Source organism: Chrysemys picta, chromosome 23, assembly GCF_011386835.1.
Source record: "Chrysemys picta bellii isolate R12L10 chromosome 23, ASM1138683v2, whole genome shotgun sequence".
NCBI lineage: Eukaryota > Metazoa > Chordata > Testudines > Emydidae > Chrysemys > Chrysemys picta.
The window spans coordinates 9,914,956-9,940,443 of NC_088813.1; the positions used below are offsets into that span (position 1 = coordinate 9,914,956).

General features: G+C 49.5%; 1 protein-coding gene across 4 annotated transcripts in view; it reads left to right on the forward strand.

Moving 5' to 3' along the window:
* SLC9A1 (solute carrier family 9 member A1) overlaps window positions 1-25,488 on the forward strand; it is a 64,307-nt gene that overhangs the window by 21,003 nt on the left and 17,816 nt on the right. For all 4 annotated transcript variants that reach the window (XM_065576858.1, XM_065576859.1, XM_005302005.5 and 1 more), the window contains one exon: window positions 23,301-23,761. In XM_065576858.1, the coding sequence (XP_065432930.1) occupies window positions 23,301-23,761 (461 nt within the window). The remainder of the gene's footprint in view (window positions 1-23,300; window positions 23,762-25,488) is intronic.

Below are 25,488 nucleotides of genomic sequence, written 5' to 3' on the forward strand. Positions count from 1 at the left end.
CCTTATTGTGTAACTGCATATGGAATGTTGATGATCAGAAATCCGCATTAAGCATCCAGCATTCCAAAGCTGTTTCATGATTGTGTTAAAAGCTGCATTGTGGAGACCTTGTACATCTATAAAGGTTGGTAACTTGCACAATTTTTATTATAAAATCCCACAACTGCAGCCAACTATGCTAAATGCTCTCTCCTAGCCTGGTTATTTGTGGCATTCAGCATGTGTTGCTACAGTTGAAATCTGGGAAAAATGTGTAGGTCACGTCTAAGACCTCTGCTGTACTGTCAGGTTTACTTATTCAGCCCTCCTCCCTAGAGTATGAACAGCTCTTTACTAGAGTATTTTTATTGGGCCTTGTCTAAACACGCACATTGTACTGCTTTAACTATACGGGTATGCTTAAAGCACCCATGGTGTGAATGCAGTTATACCAGTATATAAACATGCTTGCACTGGGATAGCTTATTCCTATACAGGAAGGGGAATAAGCTATATTGATGTTAGGCACCATTATACTGGTTCCACTATGTCACCATTAGGGGTTAACCAGTATAACGATCATTAACCGCACCCCACCCCCCCCCGACTGACACAGTTAGACCAGTGCAAAAACTGTGTGTAAATCATGCCTTAGGGTTTTAAACAGTTTTGCCAATCTCAGTTTGTGTGTTGGGAGGGCTTGGGGGAATGTGTCTGTAATGTAAATATAACTTAGTGAGGGCTATGACTTTACAATATCTGCTGTAGGAACGTGAGTCTGCTTGGGTCCGACTCCTATCTCCAGCAGTGGACAGAACTAGAAGCTACAAACAAAGGTGCAAGGCACCCGTCGTGGAGCATTCTGTGATAAGGTGGCTATAGGAGAAGTTTCTTCTGAACACCAGACAGTTGGTAATGGGCTTGTCTTGAAGCATCAAGTATCTGCATTTCCCACCCCACCAACAGCTCTGATCCTTTCCAAATTAGGTGGAAATGTTCTTCTCCCTGTCTAGGGAGAGCATGTCTCTGGGTGACAACTGAGACTATCACTAGGGTTTTAGTTCCTAATTGGCAAGTGGACACTGCCTAGTATCTTTTTCCCTCCAGAGGTTGGCTTTTCTTCTGGTTGAAGGTGAGGCATTATGTAAAAGTAGGATTGGGGCCAAGAACTGCTGATTTCTAACGCTGGCTCCAATGCCAGCTCACTCAGTGGCCCTGGGTGAGTCACTTAACCTCTGTTTCATTTCCCCAGCTGCAAAAAGGGAATTAATACCTACTCCACAGGGGAGTCGAAACTGATTTGTTAATGTCAAGTGCTCCAAAGATGAGATGTGTGTAAATGCCTCTTGTTACTTTAGTTCTCCCTGCCCTGAAAAATGAACAGAAATGTCTTGTGGCTTTTCCTGTTTGCAGATTATTTTATGGTGACCTAGGGTAACTCATGGAAATGTCTCCTCCTCTGTAGGCTGCTCCTGGACTCTGTGTACAGCCTGACTTGTTGAGACAAAGGTGCTATTGAAATAGTGACCAGGGCTTGCTTTGCATACATGGGGGTGGTGAGTATCCCAGCTGCACTGACAGTGGTAGTGTACTAGCATCTCTTGGAGTTCGAGCATTGTAGGCCTGGCTAATGGGAGCCTTGTCCGGCTAGTTCAGAAGGGCCCTGGTTTTTCAGTTACCATCAGAGTGACTGTTCCCGTGACTCAAGGCATAAGTGCTGACTGTCTCCTCGATGTACTTCTCCGTGCCAGATGACAGGGTCATGTGTTTCATCTTCTCTACACACACGCTGCTTATGTTTATCTTTCCTCCTTCTGCCTTATCAGCCCCCTCCAGCATCTGTTCCCTTGCCCCAAGAAGGGGTAAGCGAGGGGCTGAAAGGAGCAGGTCCTCTTGGTTTGTACTGTAGCTTATTTGCCAAATCATAAGAGGTTAATTTAGGGAGGATTTAATGTTGCACCTTGACCAGGTCCATCCTGTCTGGGAGGAAGTAAGGAAGGCCCCAATAATGAGCCTATCTCCTTGGCAAGGAGACAAACCGCATGTTTGCTCTTTGAAGCCACTTCTAAAATGGTTTTATGTGGCTAGAAGAGCCATGACATAGGCCTGATCTAAACACTGCTCTGGTAGAGGCTGCAGCAAAGAGGTGCAGTCTCCCCCCGGTGTGGACTTGGGTCAGCTGAAATCTGTTACACACCGATACATAATTTAAGACCCTCTTAAAAACTGCCTGTAGCTGAGTTGGTAAGTAAACAAGTCAGGATCTTTGTGGTCTCCTGCAAGAGACCGATGCACCAGATATGGTTCTGTGAGCTGCTCCCCTCTGGAGCACTCGGGGAAGTGTTTGAATAACTGATCCATCCACATTCATTCATTATTTTGGAGGAAAGGGAACAAGGAATTGGTCAAACTGTCCCTGGCCTGTTTAGAAAGGTTAACTGGTCTGGATGAGCAGCTGCCTAGGTCAGGATAATAAAATTAATTGGTGGAAACTTAGGTGCTGTTTAGTGCTGGCCTGGAAACGTGCAGGCTTGTAAGAACAAACCACAAGTAAGATTTGCTGTCTGGTTTCCAGTGTGGGTGGAAATGGTTTGTTTGTTTTGTTTTGTTTTTAATTGTCTGCTATACTCTGCAGTCATCTGACTTCAGGGCCAACGCTTTATAGAGGGCTGAATGGCAGGGACAGCAGTCAATCAGAAGAACTCACTCACACTATTTCTAAACAGGAAATCTGCTCATGTGTTGTGCTTTTTGACTTAGCAGTCACTAGATGTAAGATTTGATGGGGGAAAGGAAGTGAGGAGCGTGGACACTCAACCGTTCCCTTATTGCACTGAACTTGCTGGTCTCTCATAGCAGATCCTTTTCTGCAATACCCTTAACGTTTGAGTAGCTAGAACAGCAGACTAGAAATCCTAACTCTTGGATTCTGTTTCTGTCCTTGCCATTTACCTCCTGCATGACACTGCGCAAGTCACTGATGCTCTCTGTGACTCAATTTCCCCATTGCTCTAGATGGATCTAGTCCGTGTTAGACTTAATTAACATTTGCTAACCACTGAGAGCCCTTTGCCTTTCTTCAGCACCTTCTGTCTGAGGATCTCCATGTCCTTGACAAACATCCAAAACTTCAGCCTTGCAACATCCTTGGAGATGGGCAAGTATTAGCCCTGTTTCACGATGAGGCACCAGGCGGCATAGCTGGAATAAGAACCCAGAGCTCCTGTCTCCGAGTCCTGTGCTTTAACCATAAAGACGATCTTGCTTCTTTGGATGAAGGTTGCTGTATAGTGTGGCTGGATCCTGGAACGCTGCCAAGTATTGTTCCATCTCATCTGGGCACAACCAGCCAGCTAATCCTTAGGTAGTTTTAAAAAACAGAAATACACTATTTATCTACTGTATCTAGGCACTCGTCCTGCACTCGTCACCATGGTACCTGAGTGCCTTTTACCGTCACTTCAGCTGGAGGGATAGCTGCACCTTAGGGGTTACTGGAGACCGCTGGAAAGCAAATCTCTCTTGGTTTTGACTTTTGCCAGCTCTAGAGCTTAAGAAAGTGTATACACTTGGCATGCGAGGCTTTAAACGTAAGAAGCCAGCGTTTATGGTGTTAGGTGTGATGGATGGAGAGTGGGAACAGAGTCGACTCTGCCCTCTAGTCCTAGCACGTCCTGCTGCTGGAAAAGGTCACAGCCACCATGTGTGCTGAAAGTGACTCCGATGGCAAGTTACAAATGAAATAGTCTCTCTTCCCCCCTGCCGCCCCTCTCCCCACCTTATTGCTTTCCATTTGAGGGGCTCCTGGACATGAGGCTATTCAGCAGAAGGCCTCTCTGGCCTGAATTCTAGGGAAGCGATCTCTCTGGCCTAAACCAAAAGAAGCTTATGTACCCTAACTTCTTTTGTTCCATCCACCCCAGCAGGACTGCCTTCCAGGGCACCTATCGACCTGTTGCTGGTTGGGATTTCTTTCTTGGCTGGTTGACTGGCCTGGTCTGCAGCCTTCTTCTGTCAGCCTCTGTTCTCTGTCTGTGTTGAGACTTCACTCTGTTACCACAGATGAAATGGAGCCTCCCACCCAAACTCGGCCAAACACTGAATGAATGATTCCTGGGCTTACAGACGTTCTGTTCCGCATCAAAGTGTCACCAGCCTTCTAGCGGATTTTAAAATGCCTTAATCTCACAGCCTTTTAAGGAAGAGATCAGAGTACCTTGTTCATTGTACATATTTTTTGTGGTTACATCATTGTTTTCATACTAAATGATCCCAAAGTCCTGTACAAAATATACGCAGTGCCATTGAAATTTAGCTATTTTGGGGTGGGAGGGCTGCCGCCAGGCAGCCAAACAGTATGCAACATACTGAATGGAGAATGGGATGGGGGATTTTAGTCATGGATGCATGGGTAAACCTCTACCAGCAGATCTTTAGTATCCACAGATAGCACATACTACTTCTAAGATTTCTAATAGACCAGCTCACAGAAATTGCCTACATCTCAGTTTATCTCCCTCAGAAGGACAACGGGCTGATTCAACCCTGCTGAGACTTCAGCCTGTTCCTCCAGGGAATAAAGATATTTTGGAACTGATGCCGGGAGCCCAAAAGGCTCAGCTGCACTAGAGAATTGGTGTCACAAGAACCTACAGTGCCTGTAACACCTCTCACGTCTGTGCTCAGCCCTGTTTACGTTGCATTTGCTCTGAGTAAGGTTCTTTGTTGGCTTGCTGCGCCATTGCAGTGTCACTGTGGACATTTTGTTCAGCTGCATTGCTGCTCCCAACACCGTTCCTGACTGCCTCTCCTGTGACCTCTGATCATGGCTGGATGCTCCAGAACATAGTAGATATTTCACTTGCAAAATACAAGCCTTAATTCTACACATGTATTTCTAGACATATACAGTTGATATGCGTGAAACTTGAGAGTTTGCCTTTTACAAGGAGAAAACTGGACAAAGCACCGGATAGGGGTCTTGTGCCGGGAACTGTGTGATAAGTTAGGGTTACCATACTTAACAAATAAAAAAAGAGGACCCTCCACGGGGTCCTGGCCCCACCCATTTCCCACCCCCAGCCCTGCCCCAACTCCGCCCTAACTCTGCCCCCTCCTCCCTCCCACTCCCAGCCATGCGGAAAGGGCTGCCCGAGCGCTACCAGCTTCACGGTTTGCCGGGCAGCCCCCAGACCCTGCGCCCCCAGCCAGCGCTTTCCCAGCGCAGCTGGAGCCTGGGAGGGGAAGCGCCCAGCCGGGGGCGCAGGGTCTGGAGGCTGCCCGGCAAACCGTGAAGCTGGTAGCGCTTGGGCTTCGGGCAGCCTCTATGCCTCCGGACCCTGCGCCCCCAGCCGGGCACTTCCCCTCCTGGGCTCCAGCGGCGCAGGGTCCGGAGGCATGGGGGCTGCCCAAAGCCGGTAGTGCTCGGCTCTTAAACAGAGACGAAGAGTCTGGGAGGAGCAGAGCCGCCGCGGCTGGAGGCTCTGCTCCTCCCCTGACTCTTCGGCTCTGTTTAAGAGCCGAGCTGCCCCAGCGCTACCGGCTTTGGGCAGCCCCCATGCCTCCGGACCCTGCGCCGCTGGAGCCCGGGAGGGGAAGTGCCCGGCTGGCGGCTGGGTCCGGAGGCAAGGGGGCTGCCCAAAGCCCGTAGTGCTCGGCTCTTATACAGAGCCGAAGAGTCAGGGGAGGAGCAGAGCAGCCGCGGGAGGGGAAGTGCCTGGCCGGCATTTTCCCGGACATGTTCGGCTTTTTGGCAATTCCCCCCGGACGGGGATTTGATTGCCGAAAAGCCGGACATGTCCGGGAAAAACCAGACGTATGGTAACCCTAGATAAGTACCCCCAATACAGAGCAGCAGGGATGCTGCGTATGGACAGAGTTTATGACCACTGTGGGCACCTCACGGTGTTGCAGCTTGCAGGCTGAAATGGTGCCGTTTCCCAGGCTGTTCCCACCCTCTTAAGCTTTGCATGGTTCTGTGCTAGAATTTTTCTGCTAAAAATTATCCACCTTTGCAACTGCTGGGGGGAGTGATATAATAGCCGGGACTCCAAATCTGGCAGTGGCTGTATGCTATAGAACTACTCTAGACAACATGGGGCTTAATGTCTAGCACCTGCCGTTGAGCCCCATGTACACCAGTGCTCCCATTGGTGGAGCTGCGCCCAGTGAAAAAACAGGCGGGAAATCGGAGCAAAAAATTCCCTAGTGAAGACGAGGCCCTTGTGACCGAGATGTGGCCCAGATGCACCCTGCCCTGAAGCTGTAGCAGGGAGTGACTTACCGCAATAGAGACCTCTTCCTATGACTCCTCATGCTATTATTGTGCCAGCTTTTAATGTGTTGGAACAGAAACTCTCACCTTATTGACTCAGCCCTGGTCCCGCAGGCTTTTCACTCTCAAAAAATGGCAAGATCGGCACTCATCCTAGGGAGCTTGTGTTGCTCTGGAAGGGGAGGATCTGCAGCCTGGACCTGTTTCCCTCTGTTTAGATGACTTGACCATCCTCAGTGCCCAGTGAAATTCAGCTGTTTAAAGATACAATCTGCCTGTTCCAGCTATTGCTGGTCCCTGTGGCCTTTGCTCATCCTGGCAGCTGGAATTCGTCAAAAGCTCTGAGTAACTGTTCCTTAAAAGACTGATGTTTTACATGCCTCGGGGGTGGGGAGTACATTTCTCTGGGTGGCTGGGTTACAGTAACCGACATGAGTTCTCTCCTGTTCTGCGGTAACTCTAAAGCTTGGACTCATTCATAGCATATGGGGCTGGCCTGATATGATTAACATTGTTCTTTATCTTCTGCAAAGTGACTGGGTCTGGGCAGGTCACTTTCTCATGTGGGTTTGTAAGGCGGTAAGACTGTAGCATGTGAAGTTCAGCAAACTGTACCAGGTACCTGTTAATCTGCTAATATGGGAAACTCCACCTCCTTTAATCCATTAGCGGCTTTGTTTGCAGTAATAAAAGAAGGCGTGAAAAGCAAGGAGCGTTGTATTGTTATAAGGTGGGGTCTCCTTGTGTGCACACTTGTGGACTTTTCTTTTTAATTCCTGGAAGGAGTGGTGAGAGACTCCAGTGAGCGAGAGGAAGGATCATACTTTGGGAAGCTGGCAACAAATCTTCATAGCTATTAAACAGAAAACGCCATTGCATCCTCCTTTGTTGGTACATTCCAGAGCAGAGGTGGCCAACCTGAGCCTGAGAAGGAGCCAGAATTTACCAATGTACATTGCCAAAGAGCCACAGGAATACGTCAGCAGCCCCACATCAGCTCCCAGCGCCTCCTGCCTACCAGCAGCCCCACCAATCAGCACCTCCCCCTCCCTCCCCACACCTTCCGATCAGCTGTTTTGTGGTGTGCGGCTCTGGGGGGGGAGAGGAGAGCAAGGGCATGGCAGGCTCAGGGGAGGGGAGGGGGTGGAGCAGTGAGCACCCCCCGGCACATTGGAAAGTTGGCGCCTGTAGCTCCAGCCCCGGAGTCGGTGCCTATACGAAAGCCGCATATTAACTTCTGAAGAGCCACAGGTTGGCCACCCCTGTTCCATAGACATTCTTTTGAATTCAGTGCAAAGGCAAGATGTGCCTGGTAGCTTTGGTCACTGCAAAGCAGTTGGACACGTAGCGTTAGCTTGGGTGGGTTTCCACTCTGTATTCAATGTTGTGGGCCCAACGCTCAGCCACTGTAAATCAGCCAAGGATCTGGCTCTGTGTGAGAAAAGAGAGCCCAAGGTCTGTACACAAGCTAAGTGGGAACATTTTAGGAAGGTTGTCACCTACAGGTCTCAGTGCAGATCTAAGTTACACAGGGCAATGTGTCTTTCCTAGACTTTAGTCTAGTGCCCCATGCCGGTATTAAGAGCTGCTTAATGAAGTGCAGCAGGCAGCAATTCTGCATACAGGGCTAGAGTCGTGTATTTTTTTCCCTTCACCCACCCAAATCATCTGTTGGTCTGAATGTCAGCAAATGGGGCTGACGTATTCAATGCCCACCCTTTGCAGACTGCAAATGGCTAGAAACTGCAAACCAGGATGTTGATGCTGGTAGATCTTATCTAGCTCCTGAATGGGCCCATGTGTGAGGTGGTTCACAGTTCATTGAGCTGATTTAATCTGTCTGAAATAACAATTGCGGCTTAGCCTAGGTCAAAGTCCAAGGGCATTAAGGAAAGTTCCAATGGAGCTTGCATCCTTCCGTCTGAGGCAGTCCTAGGACCTTTTTTTGTTCTTTCTTTCCCTTTCCTCCTCCTCCCACTTCCTTCAACAAGGCTTTTTGGTATCAGAGGGGTAGCCGTGTTAGTCTGAATCTGTAAAAAGCAACAGAGGGTCCTGTGGCACCTTTAAGACTAACAGAAGTACTGGGAGCATAAGCTTTCGTGGGTAAGAACCTCACTTCTTCAGATGCATCTGAAGAAGTGAGGTTCTTACCCACGAAAGCTTATGCTCCCAGTACTTCTGTTAGAGGGTCCTGTGGCACCTTTGAGACTAAGGCTTTTTGGGTGGATTCTGGCTCCAGAGCCCTTGATTGGTACTTTCTCTTGCCCCTCAACTAATGTCAGTGTTTTTGGAGGAGCAAACAGCCTGGCACCAGCCCTCACGTACGTCGCCCTGGGGGAGGAGAGCTGCAGTGGGGGGAGAAGCCAAGAAGTTTGGAGGTGCCAAGAAGTTTGGAGGTGGGGGAAAGTGCGTATGTGATGGCTTCCCAGGATTGTGTTTTGGGCTCATCCCTCTTTAAATAAAGGTTTGGGGGATGGGGCAGGTGATTGAGTGACCTCGTGATTTAACGACTATAATAAGTGTTAAGGTCTTAACTGCAGGGCGGACATGAGCATTGGTTTTGGTCTATTGTTAGGTGTAAAACCACTAGCTGTTTAGTTCCCTCAGGGCAAGTCCAGTCTCTGTCTCTACCCCAAAGCATCTAGGTTACTGCTGACTGCCTGGTGCTACTGTGGTTGCATGAGCCCTAAGTCTGTCTTTGACTTTTATTTTTCGTATGGGTGGGCCGGTTGGTCCCATTTGCCACCCTGCCTAGTGGAGGGATGTGGATTTTTGAGGTAGAACTCTGTTAAAGCAGCTGGGCATAACATTCCGTAATGTCATAGGAAGCACTTTTGAATTCATAGCCACGTCTGTGTCTGGGGAAGATTAGCTAGGGGGCAGGGGATGCCTTTCAACTGACATTTTCCAGGATCCTCTCCCCAGAGTGAAGGAGGACACTGGAAACTCAGTCTCTGGATAAATGAGTGACTGGAGGGAGGGGTTAGGGAACAGCTCTCCACCTAGCCAGGAGGTGAAGTCATTGGGGAAGTAGCTAACTAGGAATCCGCATGGCAGGGGAGTTGGGGGATGGGATTTCTCTGCTTTCCCGCCTCCACATGATGCTAGCCGATTAGTCCCAGATGCTTATTCCACAAACCCTCGCTCCAAAATACACAGATATACAGGATTTTAATTAAGAGTAATCTCTTGCATTTCTGTGGATCTCAAGGCACTCATAAACACTAATTAAGCCTCGCAGCTCTGGGAGGTGGCAGTATTCTTATGGTGATACATGAGAAAACAGAGGTGAAGTCATTGTACCCTTGGAAACCATCAGTCAGTGGTGGAGCTGGGAATAGGACTCAGGCCCATCCTCCACCTGCCAAAGAACATTCCCTCCCCTGTTGTATGACAAGTTGCTCAACAGGAGTAAAGAAATGTGTGTGCATCAGAGACGTCACCCTGCTTAGACCTTAAGAGTGCCTGTCTGTCCTGCCTAGCACTGAAACCATGCGTTCTCCTAGTCAGTTCAGACAAAGAAGGTACCAATCTAGCAGCCGCTTCCCACCCCTACTCTATCCTCTGCCTTTTTAAGTTCGTAGCTTCAGTCTGGTGGAAATTGTTGTCTTTTCCTAATGCTGGGCAAAAAGGAAACAGGTGCACTGGTTAGTTCCTCGGGGAGCAGGCCCCTTTCATTAAGCTGGTATAGAAGCGGTAGGGGGCCAGTGGAAGAGAGTTTAAATGGACGTGGAATACGGTAGTCTTCAAAGGGCCAGCAGAAGGATGAGAGAGAGGATGCTGGCATTCGTAGGTGGTGGGTGTAGTAGGACTGCAGCTGGATTAGGTACGTGGTTACTGTGGCAACAGGGGCTGGCCATATAAGTACCAAGATTAGGATCACTATTATGAGGGGCTCCCCTGTTACGCAGCCACGGGCATCTAGCGACTGGATCACAGTTTATCCACCTCCTAGAGTGACTCTGGCTTCAACGCAGCCGACAGTATAGTTGGGCTGATCCTTTTTGTCTAGGGGAGCCGGAGCCTGTCAATCCCTCTGAAAGCAGTAAATAACACTGGGGGAGGCTGTTCCGGCTGGTTGCTGAAATACATATACATTACAGCACTTATCCCCTCTGTCGAGTCTAGGAAGAGCGGCACCGTTGTTCAGTCTCTTACTGCTGCCTCTTTGGATGGTGCTGACCTGCCAGCTTCAGCCTCCTAAAGAGTTAAAGGGAGCCCTGTTGTGAAGACTCTGGTGTTGCACAGAGACCTGAGGTGTGTGCAGCTGTCTGTCTTGCTGGAGCAAGCTATCTGCAGTGTCCTTCAGAAGGGCAGCCCCAACTGAGCATGCTCCGCTCCCCTCCTGGGTTAATCTATTTTCCAGCTGTTTGTGATTTCCGCCCCCTGTGCTGTGTTTGGAACAGCGCTGGGGCTAGTTCCATGGTGTATTTCCAGTGAGGTGGGAGCTACAGGGCTTTGTTGGGAGCCTTGCTGCCTTGGCAGTGACTGAACTGCTCTGGGAACTGCAGGTTTGCTGCAGACTTCACTTTTTGCTCTTCGTTCTGCGCTGCTGTATGCGTCAGCCGACTGAGTAGAGACTGTAGGAGGGAACCATGTTTCTCCTTTAAGACTGCATCCAGACTACCCTCCCATCGGGGTCTAAGAGCTAGTTAGAACAGCAAAGGCATAACCACAGTTAATTGGGGGGGGGGTCCTGTCTGGAACTTGATGACCTGGGGATTTTATTCTTCATTGTGTCTGGTGCCTAGTGTAACCTAGAAGTCACACACAAATAGAAATAGAAAATAGAAATTAATGGAGATATCCCATCTCCTAGAACTGGAAGGGACCTTGAAAGGTCATCGAGTCCAGCTCCCTGCCTTCACTAGCAGGACCAAGTACTGATTTTGCCCCAGATCCCCAAGTGGCCCCCTCAAGGATTGAATTCACAACCCTGGGTTTAGCAGGCCAATGCTCAAACCACTGAGCTATCCATCTTCCTGTCCTGGGTATTCAGCACTCTCTAAAAAGGGTTATTGCTGTAAAGTATCGGATCTATTGAAAAGCAGCATGGGCTGGTGGGCTGAGCATCAGGATTTCCTGGGTTCTATTCCCAGCTCTGACCCTGAGTCATTGCATGGCCGTGGGCAGGAGACTTCCTCCTCTCTCTGCCTCAGTTTCTCCCATTCTGGAAAAGGGGAACAGTAACTCATAAGATGTGTCTGGAGATGGAAGTGTGTTCCCTGCAATAATAGTGGGGCTCGTTATTCAGAGCACTAAGTTTCGAGAACCTAATTTTAATGGTGACTGGCTGCATAGATTCTTTAGGTGAATCTTTCTATCTGCCCGATGGGACTGAGTGCTCAGGCTAGAATATACCGTCAGAAATGCTTAGTTTTGCAGTTCTCAAGCTGTGGATAACATGCTTGTTAACAGCAAAAATGTTTTTAAATAAATAAATAATATATTGAGGTGAGAAATAACAGACCTCAACCCTATTGTCCCTCTGCAAATTTGTGTACATGCAGTCAATCCCTTACCTCTCTCTCAAAGTGCAAAGTTTCAAAAAGTTCAATGACTAGAAGATTGTTGGAGGTGGACTAGATCTGGACAAGGAGAAGTCTGGAGATAAATGTGAGAAGGGAGGGACAGGCAGTAGAAACAAAAGTGAAACTATTGGAGCAGCATATTCCAGAAGTCTTGAGGTCTTTCTGAGTGTAGCCTTCATTGATTTGAGATCTACCATACCATTCTCTCACTAGAAGGGAAAACCTATAATGGCAGCAGAGATTCAGTTTGGGTCTCCTCTATCTCTGACTTGTGAAGAATATGTATTAAGGTTATAACAACCAACCAGAATGCACTATTATGTAGAAATCCGTGATTAAATCGAGTCTTCCTGATTAGTGATTTAAATCAAATCCACCCTGCTGAGAAGCTCTTTGTCTGCTCGAGCCCTGCAGTTTTTGGCTAAGGACATTGATACAGTGCCCTGTATGCCCACTGGCCTGACTGTAATGTAGACAGGGTGCTGTGTGTGGGAGAGGAAGATATTAAACAGTGAAAAGGTGGTGGATCTCCAGCCATGGGATCACAATTAGAGCTCTGGTGAAGTGAGGTTTCCAGTCTGGAGTACCACTGTCCTAGACTCCTCTCCATTCAGAAAACTGAAGTAAAATTCCCATGGCCATCCACCTTCTGCTCAGGTGAGGGTCTGCTCTGCTGCAACGGATGTACAGTATCCTAGCCCTGTGACTCCAGTGGGAGCAGGCTCAAGTCCTGATTTACCTGTGGATCTTTCTCCCTTTTCTCCCTTGCTCGCAACATCTGCTCTTAGCCGGGGGATGCTCCTTGGCAGAGCAGGGTCAGATGATACCAAAGGAAGCTCTTGAGCTTTCAAGCAACTTTCCCTTAGCTGCAGGGGATGTCCCCTTTGCTCTGTGGCTGATAGTAGGGCATCCAATTATGCACTTTGTCCTGTTAGTGAAACGCATGCCACTGTCCTCCTGCATTGTTGTCTGCGAACACGTGGGAGCTTGAGGTAGAAAAGGGAGGGTTACAAGGTACTTAGGTTACATCTGAGACTCTCCATTGGGCTTGGCTGGAGTTTCCAAGCTCTTCAAAACTCTAGGGCTGAAGCCATGTGCCTGACTGAAGCCCCATTGCTACGTGGTGTGGATGGCAGTCATCAAAGCTGTCTGATTTGTCATGTCGCTGGGGCAACAGCCTGTACTGGGGACAAGCTGTATCGTTTGCAATCATCCTTCCCAATGCAGAAAGGCAGTCTGGCTCCGACTCTGTTCTGGTTCAGTTGGGCAGCAACCCATGTAAATGCAAACGTTATCGTGGGAACTCGGCATGCTCTGGCTCCTCTCCCATTCCTCTGCTTTGTTTCAAGACATTGGTTTTACAGGACTTGGAATTGAACAAAAGCAGAGTGAATATGTGAAGTACATTTTCCTCCCTTGTTTCTTAATCTTTTCCATTATAGGAGGGGTGTTAACTGGGGGGCCCGGGCATATGCATTTTGCCTGGGCATCTTCACTGGGACAGTGCTCTTCGCTGCTGGAATGTATGTAGGAACCAGACCTGTGGTCCCTCTAGAACTGTCCTATCTCAGACCGTGGCCAGTACCAGATGCTTCAGAGGAAGGTGCAAGGAACACCAGAAGGCACAATCTCTGTTACTTGCCATGAGAGGAAATTTCTTCTGAACCCCAGGCAGTTAGTGACTAGTGCCTGTCCTAAGTGTTTTTATGCTATCTGACATAATTGTGGATATTTTTAAGAATAGACTTGTGAGTAATCGTCTTTTAAATCCTGCCAAGCTGTTAACCCCAATTAGACCTTGTGGCAGTGAGTTCCACAGGGTAATTATGCATCATGTAAAACAAAAAGAGGTTTTGCTTTTATTAGTTTAAAAACTTACCGCCTTTCAGTTTCATTGGACTCCTTGTTCTTGTACAGCACTATGAGAGGGTAAATAGACACCCACTGTCTCTATTTCTCTACAATACATATGCAGTATTGCTGTTAAACAGCTGCCATTTTCCAGCCCAGAGGTGGTACCATTTCAGTGGTGGGTGAACTGGGTTCCTAGATATACCATAGATAATCTAGCAGTGAAACACGTTGGAATTAAAGGCATAGTATCGGTTAATATTACTTAGCTGTCTGCTGGGATTCCAGCAAAAGACTTGCTTTGGAAGTTAAGGTAGGGGAAATGTAGGCATTTCTCAGACTTGGGAACTTTTTCTGCTCCAGCCCTAATATTTAGCTTCCTGCCTGTTTTGCAACCTCTTCCTGCTCAATCTGTTGCCAAATCCGACCTGTTCCATGGCACTGGGTGGATTCTTTTTTGATTTGATTAGCTATAATCCAGGCTATCGCTGTCAGCAGCCCAAGGGACAGCATATGGCCTATGAGATCAAAATCCTGATGCTGCGTCTGACTGTGGCTGACAAGCTGTTCGTGCAACAGTGGGTGGTGGAGAAAAAAATAAATGATCCAAACGCTGTCCATGGATGGGGTAGGAGAGTGCACAAAGAATACCTTCCAGACCACCCCTCCCTGGGCAACTATGTACAGCCAGATTGCCTTGAGAGAGGGGAAGCCTGGCGCAGTGGTTAGGCCTAGGACTTGGGAGATGTGGATTAAATTCCCTGTTCCACCATAGACTTCCTCCGTGACCTTGGGCGAGTCACCCAGGCCTAGATCCATAAAGGTCTTCCACTGAATTCAGAAGTTAGGAAATCTAAATACCTTTGTGGATCTGGGCCTCAGTCTCTCTCTATGCCTAAGTTCCCCATCTGTAAAATGGGGATAATAGCACCTCTGTATCCCACAAGGCCGTTGTGAGGGTTAAAGCTTATGGAGCGCTTTGAGATCTACTGGTCAATAATAAATACCACCAAGCCTCAGTAGCACTTTTCTCTTAGCTGCAGTGGTACAAATGTTAGCTCCAGTTAAAAGATCACCTCTCATCACCACCACTCACCTCCTGCCATAGTGAGGGGCCAGTTTATGATGGTGTCCACTGGTAGCAAACATGACTAATAAGTGTGAGATCCTTTTTTCATTCTTCACCTCCCATTTCTTCTCTGGTCACCTGGTGCATTCCCTTCCCAGGTTTGGACTCTGCCCGAATGTGACTTCTTCTTCGAAAGTTTGAGGGAAAATCAGCATAACAGGTTTTGGAGCCATTAGCGAGTAAAGAAAGCGGGCGCTGGCTGACATCAAGCAGCTGCATAATGCTGACATTGGACGTGGCTTGCTGAACCTAATTCTCAGTGCCAAAGGGAAAACGCCCCATGCCGTTCTGTCGAAAAGCAGAGCCGTCTCTCTAAAGTTATTTTGTTAATATTTATACAGCACTCCACCTTCAGATGTCCAAGTGCTTTACCAGGCAGCTAGGCTCCACTCCTGCAGTGGGTAGCACACAAGTGGGCTTCTCCAGTGGGCCTTTGCATGAGCAGAGGGTCCCTCACTGCTAGTCTGCCCACATGTGATCAAATGTAGGTACGAGGCCTTAATCATAAACCTTTTAAAATTGAGTGCTTGGATTTGCTCAGCAGAGCCGCTTCTGTTTGCCTTTCCATGGCAGGCTGACAGTAAATCTGTTTAGAACGTGGGGCGTCTATTGAAACTCATCAGCGTGGGCGATGTCTTCACTGCAACACTTAGGCGTGCTCTTACGCGGCGTTGGCTATCTCAATGCAAAGTCCTAGTGGAGACAAGGCCCGGCTAATTTATTACTTTGACTAGGTGCCAGGTTGGGAATGTAGGGTTGACCTTGACTAACCGCACAGGTAAAAACTACCTGTCCCTTGCCTCCACTAAGGTTTTACATTGAGAACAATCTTGTTACCAATCTCAGTGTAAAATCCACACCTTTTTTGCAGCGACAGTACAGCCTCTGAGGCATCCTTAATTGCTTAAAAGAGCATACATTTTAGGTGCGAGTCATTTAAGGGCAAGAGAAGCTTATGCTGCGTTCCATTTCCCTAAAGTGAATGTTGAGAGCTCTGGTTGGGAACTTGAAAAAATCAGTGTCTGCCTTAACCCTAACCTGACCACGTTGCATATGGGTAATAGTTTCTCTGTCTGCCTCTTTAAATGCATCTTTAACTTCTATTTGCCCATATGTGCCGGAACGCATGCAGGATGTGACATGGCCAAGTCAGTGTTTTAACAGAAACCTCTCTCTTTTGGATTTCCTTTTCCTTGATTGTTTGATTTCTCAGCCCTAATGTTGACTCAGCTTTCTTGCATTTGATGGTTTTTATGGCATTTGATGTGTCTGATAGCAAGAGTCATTAGCCCCAGAGATCTCCCCCCCCTCCCCCTATGCAGCGTTCTGCCAGCAGCCTAAATGAGCTTCGTACACTCCTGTGTAAGCTGGCTTGCTGTTAATGCGCCTAGCTCATTAGCAAGGGAAGGCTGTTTACTCTTCTCGGGCATCCTGTGTGAGTCATTTTGTAATAACTCTGCTCTGCCTGAGGAGATCCTTCCCAACTGGGATTTTTCCTCTGGAGACTTAAAATAAATAAATAAATCAGGCTTCTGCCCTGTGCTGCAGCGAAAAATGATTTACTTCTGAAATCAGGACGCCAAGGAGCAGCAGTGATCTCCAATGTCAATTTCGTTCATTTGAAATAGGAATGTAGGTTCTTTGGGGCTGGGGCCATCTTCCTTCCATGTTTGTACAGTGCCTGTCATCACGGGGTCCTGGTCCGTGACTGGGGCTCCTTGATGCCACCATAATACAAATAATCAGTGCTTAATTTTGTGCCAGGGCTTGGCAGTTTGTAGCCCCAGCACAGCTAGGCTTGCCGCATCTGTTATGAAAGTTTATAAAAAAAATATATATATATGGCCTGAGCCCTGGCACGTCTTTCATTACAAATTAAACATAGCAAATAATTAATATTTTACCTGAATTAGATATGCCCAATTCTGTATGCTGACAATCCATGCGCATCATACATCTAGATTTGTCCGAGATCAGCGTTAACCTGGGCCAGGTATTACATTTGGATTGGTAAAATAAATAGAGTCCTGACTTGATTTGTTGTGTGGCATTTTACAGCCAGTTCCATGTCTTTTTCTCTTACCCTATTTTGGGCTTACATAGCTTACATCCCAGAGGGTCCCAAAGCACACTCCACACATTGTACAGACAGGAATTGCTTTGCTAGGCTCCCGAACACAGCAGGGGCTGAAGAGCACACAACGCAACAGTTTAGGGCAGGAAGTGAAGAACACGCGATCCATTTGAAATCGCAGGAGGATTGGAGAGCAGCAAAACATAACATTTGTATGCCTGAGTGAACCCATGCTGGGTTCAATCCTGAGATGACAAATAGCTTGTATAACCCTTATGCAACACCTTCAGCAGTTGAGCAAGCCCATGCAGTCTGTAAATATCCCATGTGGAAACTACCAGGCCCTCCGTGCAATGCTAGACCGCTCATGTTACCCTGAAGGGAACAGAGATCTAAATGGTGATTCAGCCCTGGGAGGCCAGAAGAGAACTGATATTGAAGCCCAGGGCTGTGTTCTGGACCGAAGCTATTGGTAGCAGAGCAGGTTCTGCATTCAAAGGTAACAAGGAGTCTGGTGGCACCTTAAAGACTAACAGATTTATTTGGGCATAAGCTTTCGTGAGTAAAAACCTCACTTCTTCGGATGCATAGCATAGAAGTGAGGTTTTTACTCACGAAAGCTTATGCCCAAATAAATCTGTTAGTCTTTAAGGTGCCACCAGACTCCTTGTTGTTTTTGTAGATACAGACTAACACGGCTACCCCCTGATACTTGACATTCAAAGGTAGACCCTCTGCCTCTTCTTAAAGGAGCTTGGAGAATGAGCACCGCCGGTGGCCTCTGTCCTTTGTACGGCGCAGATGTATCGCGCTCCCATCTGCGACGTACAACATGCAGAAAGCTTGAGAGAAGATGAGAGCTTCTAATGAGGCAGCGGAAGGTTCCCTTGGTAACAGCAATGAGCAAGTGATGTGAATGGATGCCGGGGAACCTTAGCTCTGGTGTCCTGTGCCTGCTTCACTTAATGGGAGAAAGATGTACATAATTTTCTCTTGAACAATCCCCACGCAGCTGGGAGGTGAGGATGCTGCAAGCGCTTATAAAGCCTGCTCTAGTTGGTTTAATATTGGATTAGCCTCTGCGTTTCAGGGGGTGGCAGTTCTTAGGCTGGGATCCCTGTTCCAATGGGATGATAATCAGAAGGCCAATTGTCACCTTTCACCTCCTACCCACGAAATACCTTGGCGCTCTTCACTGAATGAACAAGGCCCTGCATGCTTCGCAGAGTTCCCCTGGCAAGTAAATGCTATCCCCACTTTACAGATGGGGAAACCGAGGCACGCAGACACGTGACTTGCCCAGAGTCTCACGGGAAGTCGGTGTCGGAGATGGCGTTAGAAGTCAGGTGTTAGAACTTTGGCCTTGCTTGTGTGCCACAAGCCTGCACTGCAAGGGCCATTCTCTCCCACTCACTGCCCTGCCTCCCTTTCTCACATTAGGCCTGGTGCACTATGGTGGGTGTGCTCTCCACTCCACACTGCTGCCATAACTGTCTGTTTTTACCCCCTCCCCGCCCCACCATGCTCCTTGCTTTCCCATCATTGGTTGGCTGAGGCTGGTAATTGTCTCCGTGGGATCACAGCAGTAGCCCGGTAGAAGTAAGCTTTTGTGCGCTCTTTAAGGAGAGAAGAAGGTGGGGAGTGAATGTGTTGAAATTCAGCAAGATCAAAGGCATAATTAATGCGCAGCCCATGCAAGTTTATTTTTAGGGCTTCACAGAAAGGCGGTAGATGTTTTATTCGCACTGGCACACGGATGCTCCAGATTAGCTCTCAGGATTCCATTATGGGGACAAAGTGAGGGACACTGAACTGTTGGCGGGGGAGAGGGTATTAGTCAATACTTGAACGTATTTAGCAAGTGACACCTGACTGACTCACTGCAGATTTCTTGCAATGCATGTAGCTTAAGCCCTGATCTGGCTAGGGCAGATGTGCATTAGATCAGTGTTTCTCAACAAAGGTCTATGGACTGGTGCTGGTCCGTAGCAGCCTCCTTGCCAGTCCCTGAGATTTCCCTGAAGGCAGCAAGCCGGTCCCTGGTATCAAAAAGGTTGAGAAACACGAATCTCCTATGCAGTGGAAGTACAAACCTTTCCAATGCTCTGCTTTAACGCCTCTCCTGGGAAACAGACACGTGTATTAAAGACGCGACTTAGGGTAAGCGAGAGACGTGGCTGTGTCTGGGAGTGGCAACGGAAGAGGTCCAGCGCCAAAAGCCATGTACCCTGTCACTGGCAGGGTCAGGGACCCGGGTACACTCCACTGCCACCCTTGCTTTTTGTGCCAGGCAGAAAGCAGGTTGGTTTTAGCCTTAAAGCCCCAGGGGCTGGTTGGCAAAGGTGCTGATCATCCGCAGCTCCAGTCAGTCCCCGGGGGTGTGTTTATGCTGCAAGTCTCGGAGCCTGGGTCAGCTAACTTGGGCTTGCTGGAGTCAGGCTGCAGCATTAAAAATAGCAGTGCGGACATTCGGGCTTAGGCTGGAGTCCAGGCTCTGAGACCCTTCCCCCCATGGGCGTCTCAGAGTCCCAGCTCCAGCCTGAGCCCAAATGTTTACACAGCAGTTTTGTAGCCCCCGACCTGGGCCAGCCACATGTGGGTCTTTTACTGCCATGTAGACAAATCCCGATAGCTCATCACCTCTGGAGGGGCCCGTTTCCTAGGGCGGGAGATTGAAGTAACATACAGCACGGTCGCATTTCTGCCGTATGTTCCTGCCTCAGTGTGCCTAATATAGGAGCTGAATGATTCTCCCCACTCCTCCCTCTATTGCCCGCTAGCAGATGCGAAAGGCAGGGGATGCTTTTCCCTCCTCTCCGGATTCTCAGCCGCCTTCTGCCCTCCCGTCCCCCTCAGACTCTTAGATTGTGTGTGACAATGGCAGGTCTGGTACATGGAGATTAATTGCAACTGTCTAAAAGTAATTCCACTGGATGTGCCTTCTTGGCAGCTGCTGCCAGAGGTAACCGCATGCATCGGGGGACTAGTAATGGGGTTAAGAGCCTCTGTTCTCCAGGTATCTGGTTAAAAGCCAACCCAGGGCTGCAGTGACCGGATGACTATCTGGCCTGCGTGACATGAATTGGACAATGGCCAAGTGTCCACCTCATGCCGATTTACTATCACTGGCACCCCTTGGTCCCCTCGCTAGCTTCAGCAGAGGCCATGGACTCAAAGGGCCACATAGACCGAACTCCCCCCTCACAAATGGACGGTTCCACACTTGCATGTGCTTCAGACTTGAGGCGGAGTTGCAACCTTTGCCTTCGGTATTCTGTTCTCTGGGGCTGTCAACCGTACGTTTTCTCCCAGCACTAAAATTCACCTATTTAAAAAAAAAAAAAAAGTCCCTTGGTCACACACATCCACCCCCCAAAAAGTCACCAATGCTCTGGGGCTGCTTACTCAGAGCAAGGCACTCTAATAGGTGGGGGTGGGCAGTAGCCCCTCCCCTAGAAGCAGCCAGTTGGCACTGGTGCGCTGGTCGTTCTGGGCCGAGCACCCTGAGAAATGAAGCAGGAGCACTACGCGTTTTCACTTCTCTCCTTCGTTTAGACCTTACTGCGTCTGAGGTCTGCAAATGCCCCTTCTGCTATTAGAGATTTTCAGCATCACAAAGTCCTCGTTCAGCCCAGAGCCCAACCCCAGGCTGGCTAGTTTCCCATTGTGGGGATGGAAATAACCCCTGCCCCACATCAGAGCTCTGCTCCCGCTGCGCAGTGAGGGAGTGGCTGCAGTTTGGAGGTGGTGGAAGCTAACGTCATTTTAAGTCTATTTCCATCCTGTAGGCCTGTTCATTGTAAATCCTATAAACCTGGGGGTACGTGATCCACTCTAGTGATCAGAGCAAACTGCTGACTCCCTGCTTGACCGTCAGCCACGCGCTCGAATTCGTGCCTCTGCCGTCCTAGTGCTCAAATCGGGTGAGAGCCGCAGGATGTCACGGCGGAGCAGAGGCTGTATCTGAGCTCTGCATTCCCAGCTGAACTAGGCACTTGCCATCCAGATCTGCGTTTGCTCACGCGGCAAGATCCTTGCCTCGCACGGTTGGCTGGAAGGCAGGAAGCCCCGTCTGCCTGATACACAAGCTGCAGATGTCCTCTCCCCTGCGCCTGACTAGCTGGCTCGCTAGTTTACCTTGCAGCTAGGGCACCTGCAGAGATGAAGCCAGGTTGGGTTTTGTTTCCCTCCCTAAGGCAGGTGTTAAAAGTGTTACTAGTTTCTCTCAGCTTCCTTAGTTATTACTTTGAAAAGCCTATCAGAAGTCTGCTAGCCAGAGAACTAAACCTGCTAGCCAGAAGCCAATGGGAGGGGGCTGGGGGGGAGACACGGGATCGAGCTCCAGCAGCTCTACTCCTCCTAAGCCCCTGGAGAGGAGAAGCGTCCTGAGATCCATGACAGGAGCCTGTCCCAAGACTCCAGCTCTCATATCTGTCTCTGACTGGTAGGTGATGGATACATTTCAAGTCCTTCCCTGTAGCCACCTGTAGGTTCCCCATTTTGGCCCCCAGAGGGGACAACGTGTTCTTTTTCTCCCCACCCCTCTGGGGCCCTTTAGCCCAAAAACCCCCTGCTATGCAGGAGCCGCTATTTTTTCCCTTGAAACTTTAGGTGATGAGGTGTGGGGAGAGGAAGGGGGGGGATGGGGGCCATCCTCCCCCATGATAAGCCCCAGGGCTTACCTGTGCTGCTGCTTCATTTTTCCAAGCAGTCCCCAAGAAAAACAAACCTGATTCTTATCACTTCAGCACCTGCCTGCTGGGCTCTGAATATAACGGAACTGACCAGAGCCTTGTTAGCTTTCCTCAAGCAGCCGCAAGGTGAAACCATGGGCAGCACCAGAGGCACTCGGGCGGCGTCTCTGCAGATTCAGGAGGAAAGCATTGCGCTAGTTCTCCTATGGAAAGTTCTCTTTGCAGCCATGTAAGGGCTGCAACTTCTTATATATTTATTTGTAGTGCCTGGGCCAGGACCCCATTGTCCTCGGTGCTGTACAAACACACCACAAAAAGATGTCCCCTATCCCAAAGAGCTTTCAATCCATGTAGAAAATCTTCAGTTCAACGATTGATAACTTAGACCCCTTCCCTCACTGGGGAAAGCTTCCTGTTTGCCACGTCACCAAGAACAGATGGTACAGCCATGCGCTCGGAAGAATGAAATGGCCAAGCTGCTAACAAAAGCATGGGATCTCTCATTTAAAATCCGCCCCTGTGCCAGGAAACCGGAGGGTAGCATATGTGCCTCGCGTCTTAAAAATAAAGCACTGGGTAAAATCCAGGGAATTGCATCAGTATCCGGAAACTTGGTTGAAATGCTGGTTTAAAAGAGGATTATAAAACGCCTCTCTGGAGCACTGCCGGGATCTGGTGTAACGATTCCTACACCAGCGGAAGGGAGTGCTATGGGAGCTGGGTCTAGGTGTACTGCCCTCCTTCCCCCACGCCCCAAGCTGAGGGTGAGTTCGCAAGTTAAAAACAAGTCCCCAACTCAACTTCCAAAACAAAGGAGCGACCCTGGTCCACGAGGACGTGTTGCCCAGTTATAGAGTCATAGAATATCAGGGTTGGAAGGGACCTTAGGAGGTATCTAGTCCAACCCCCTGCTCAGAGCAGGACCAATCCCCAGATAGATTCCCCCCCCCCCCATACCTATATGGCCCCCTCAAGGATTGAACTCACAACCTTGGGTTTAAGCAGGCCAATGCTCAAACCACTGAGCTATCCCTCCCCCACGGTTCTTCATGCCTGGACGTTTCAGCTAGTTTCTGCTGCAGAGGGAGGGCTAAGGAGCAGCTCTGACTGGCCTCAAAAGAGCAGAGGGTCTCTTCTGAGTCAGTGGCCACTGTGGTGGGCTCCTTGGGTAGGAGACTGGCAGCCAGGGCTATTAAGGGGGTGTTGCAAAAGCCAGCTGGTGCTGGCCTAGTGTCCTTTGGAGCAGCATTGTGTGGGCTGCGTACTCTCCACCGGGGGCATATTTGGGTATAGGCCTGATGAGCAGAGCTGTAGCAGTGAGCGGCTTGAGCCCTTCAGACTAGCAGTGGTGGCGTCGCTGGGGTGGCCGTAGAGCTACGCCATTACCAGGTAGCCTCTCCTGTCCGCGGAAGTTCATAGCTTCTTCTGTTCCCTGGCCTGGAAATGAACCACAAAGATCTGCCAGGTCATCTTAGTCCATCACCCTCCCAGCTGAGCCACTCACATGCATTCGTCTGCAGCTGCAAGGTAGGGCAGTGCTAATATCCCCATTTTACAGATGAGGCACAGAGATGAAGTGACATGCCCAAGGTGTCTGAGTCGGTGGCAGAGTAGGGAATAGACTCCATGTCTCCTGGGTCCCAAGCCAGTGCCTTAGCCACAAGGCTACCCTTCCTTTAATCAGCAAATGCATGTTTCAATTGTTTGATGCTCACTACCAGGGGGGCTGCCTGTTGTAACATGGCTGCAACTGTCTTCTCTCTCCTAGGTTTCCATGTGATTCCCTCTGTGTCCAACATCGTGCCGGAGAGCTGCCTCCTCATCGTGGTGGGGCTGCTGGTTGGGGGACTCATCAAGGGGGTCGGGGAGAGTCCCCCGATCCTGAAGTCGGACATCTTCTTCCTCTTCCTCCTCCCGCCCATCATCTTGGATGCCGGCTACTTCCTGCCCCTGCGCCAGTTCACGGAGAACCTGGGGACCATCTTGATCTTTGCCGTGGTGGGGACGCTCTGGAACGCCTTTTTCCTGGGCGGGCTGATGTATGCCGTGTGCCAGATCAGCGGCACTGGCCTGAGTCACATCGGCCTGCTGGCCAACCTGCTCTTCGGCAGCATCATCTCGGCGGTGGACCCGGTGGCGGTGCTGGCTGTCTTCGAGGAGATCCACATTAATGAGCTCCTGCACATCCTGGTGTTCGGGGAATCCTTGCTGAATGACGCCGTCACTGTGGTGAGTGAAGCACGTGGTAAGCTGCTTGTAAGGCCTGGTGGCCGAGCTCCCTTGAGGGCAGCAGAGTCTAGACTGGAGGGCAGGGTGGATATGATTGGATTAAAAACAAAGAGGGGTCCTCGTTGCACCTTAGAGACTAACAAATGTATTTGGGCATAAGCTTTCGTGGGCTAGAACCCACTTCGTGAGATGCGTGGAGTGAAAAATACAGCAAGCAGGTAGAAATATACCGCACATGAAAAGATGGGAATTGCCTTATCAAGTGTGTGTGTGGGGGGGAGATCAGTGCTAACGAGGCCAGTTCAATCATGGTGAATGTGGCCCATTCCCAACAGTTGATGAGAAGGTGTGAGTATCAACAGAGGGGAAATTATTTTTTGTAGCGACCCAGCCACTCCCAGTCTTTATTCAGGCCTAATTTGATGGTGTCAAGTTTGCAAATTAATTCCAGTTCTGCAGTTTCTGGTTGAAGTCTGTTTTTGAAGTATTTTTGTTGAAGAATGGCCATTTTTAAGTCTGTTAGTGAGCGTCCATGGAGATCGAAGTGCTCTCCTACTGGTTTTTGAATGTTACAATTCTTGATTTGTGTCCATTTATTCTTTTGCGGAGAGACTGTCCGGTTTGGCCAATGTACATGGCAGAGGGGCATTGCTGGCACATGATGGCATATATCACATTGGTAGATGTGCAGGTGAACAAGCCGATGATGACCTGTCGCCATGATTGGATTAGATGCTTTGCTTGCTAAACCCCTGGCGTATGAGTTGCACTGACTTAGATCTCCCCTTAGACTCTGACTTGGTAGTGGGGTGGGGGTTAGGTTACCACCTACACTGCAGCCTGGGGTGTGACTTTCAGCACCTCTACACCAGCTGCAGCTTGCTGCGCTCTAGCTAGCTAGTGAGCGGTGAGGACGTGGTGGTGCAAACTTCAGCACAGGCTGCACAAGTGAGTGCATACCGGGTGGGGGGTGTCAAGTGAGCTTGTGCAGTCTGTGCCACCAGGTCCTCACTGCTATGTGTGCTGCAAATCAACCCCCCACCCCCCTTCCCCCGCCTCGGTGTAGACGTAGCCTGAGTTGCATGTGGGTGATAATACTGTTAGCCCTTCTATAGGGCTTATCTGGAGATCTCAGGTAAAGCACGTTGGGGACGGGGACGCGACACTGAGCACAGACTGGGTAAGTGGGTTGCCTGAGGTCAGGGGCAGGAATAGAATTTGGGTCTCCGTTGGCAGGGCTGCGAGCGTACGGTGCCTAGCCCAGCTGGGCCCTGACCCACAGCTGGGGCTCCTTGGTGCTGTGATAATAGCCATCATTAATAGCTGTGTCCCCCACCACTTCTCTCTGAACTGATCCCTGGCAGCGCTGATGCCCTCTGGTTGGGGTAAGTGGGCAGCTGATGCCCGCTGTTTGGTGGACGTGATGCATCTATCCCTCTCTGCAGGCTGCAGCAAGGCTGGAGAGGAGCCAGACAGGAAACAGCCTCTGATACACACGCTGTCTCTTGGTAATGAAGCAACCCAGCAACACTCGCCCTCCCCCACCCCCACCCCGTCCCACCGCAAAGGTTCCTCAGGCTGGAGTTTGCTGGACTATTTTTAACTCTGTTTCTTTGCAAAAGTTGTACAGTTCCTCCCAGGACCCCGGTCTGAGCAGGGCCTGATGGGAGCCTTTCACTGCCCAGGGCAGCGGCCTCTTCTCCTTTCCTATCCCCATCCTGCAGCCC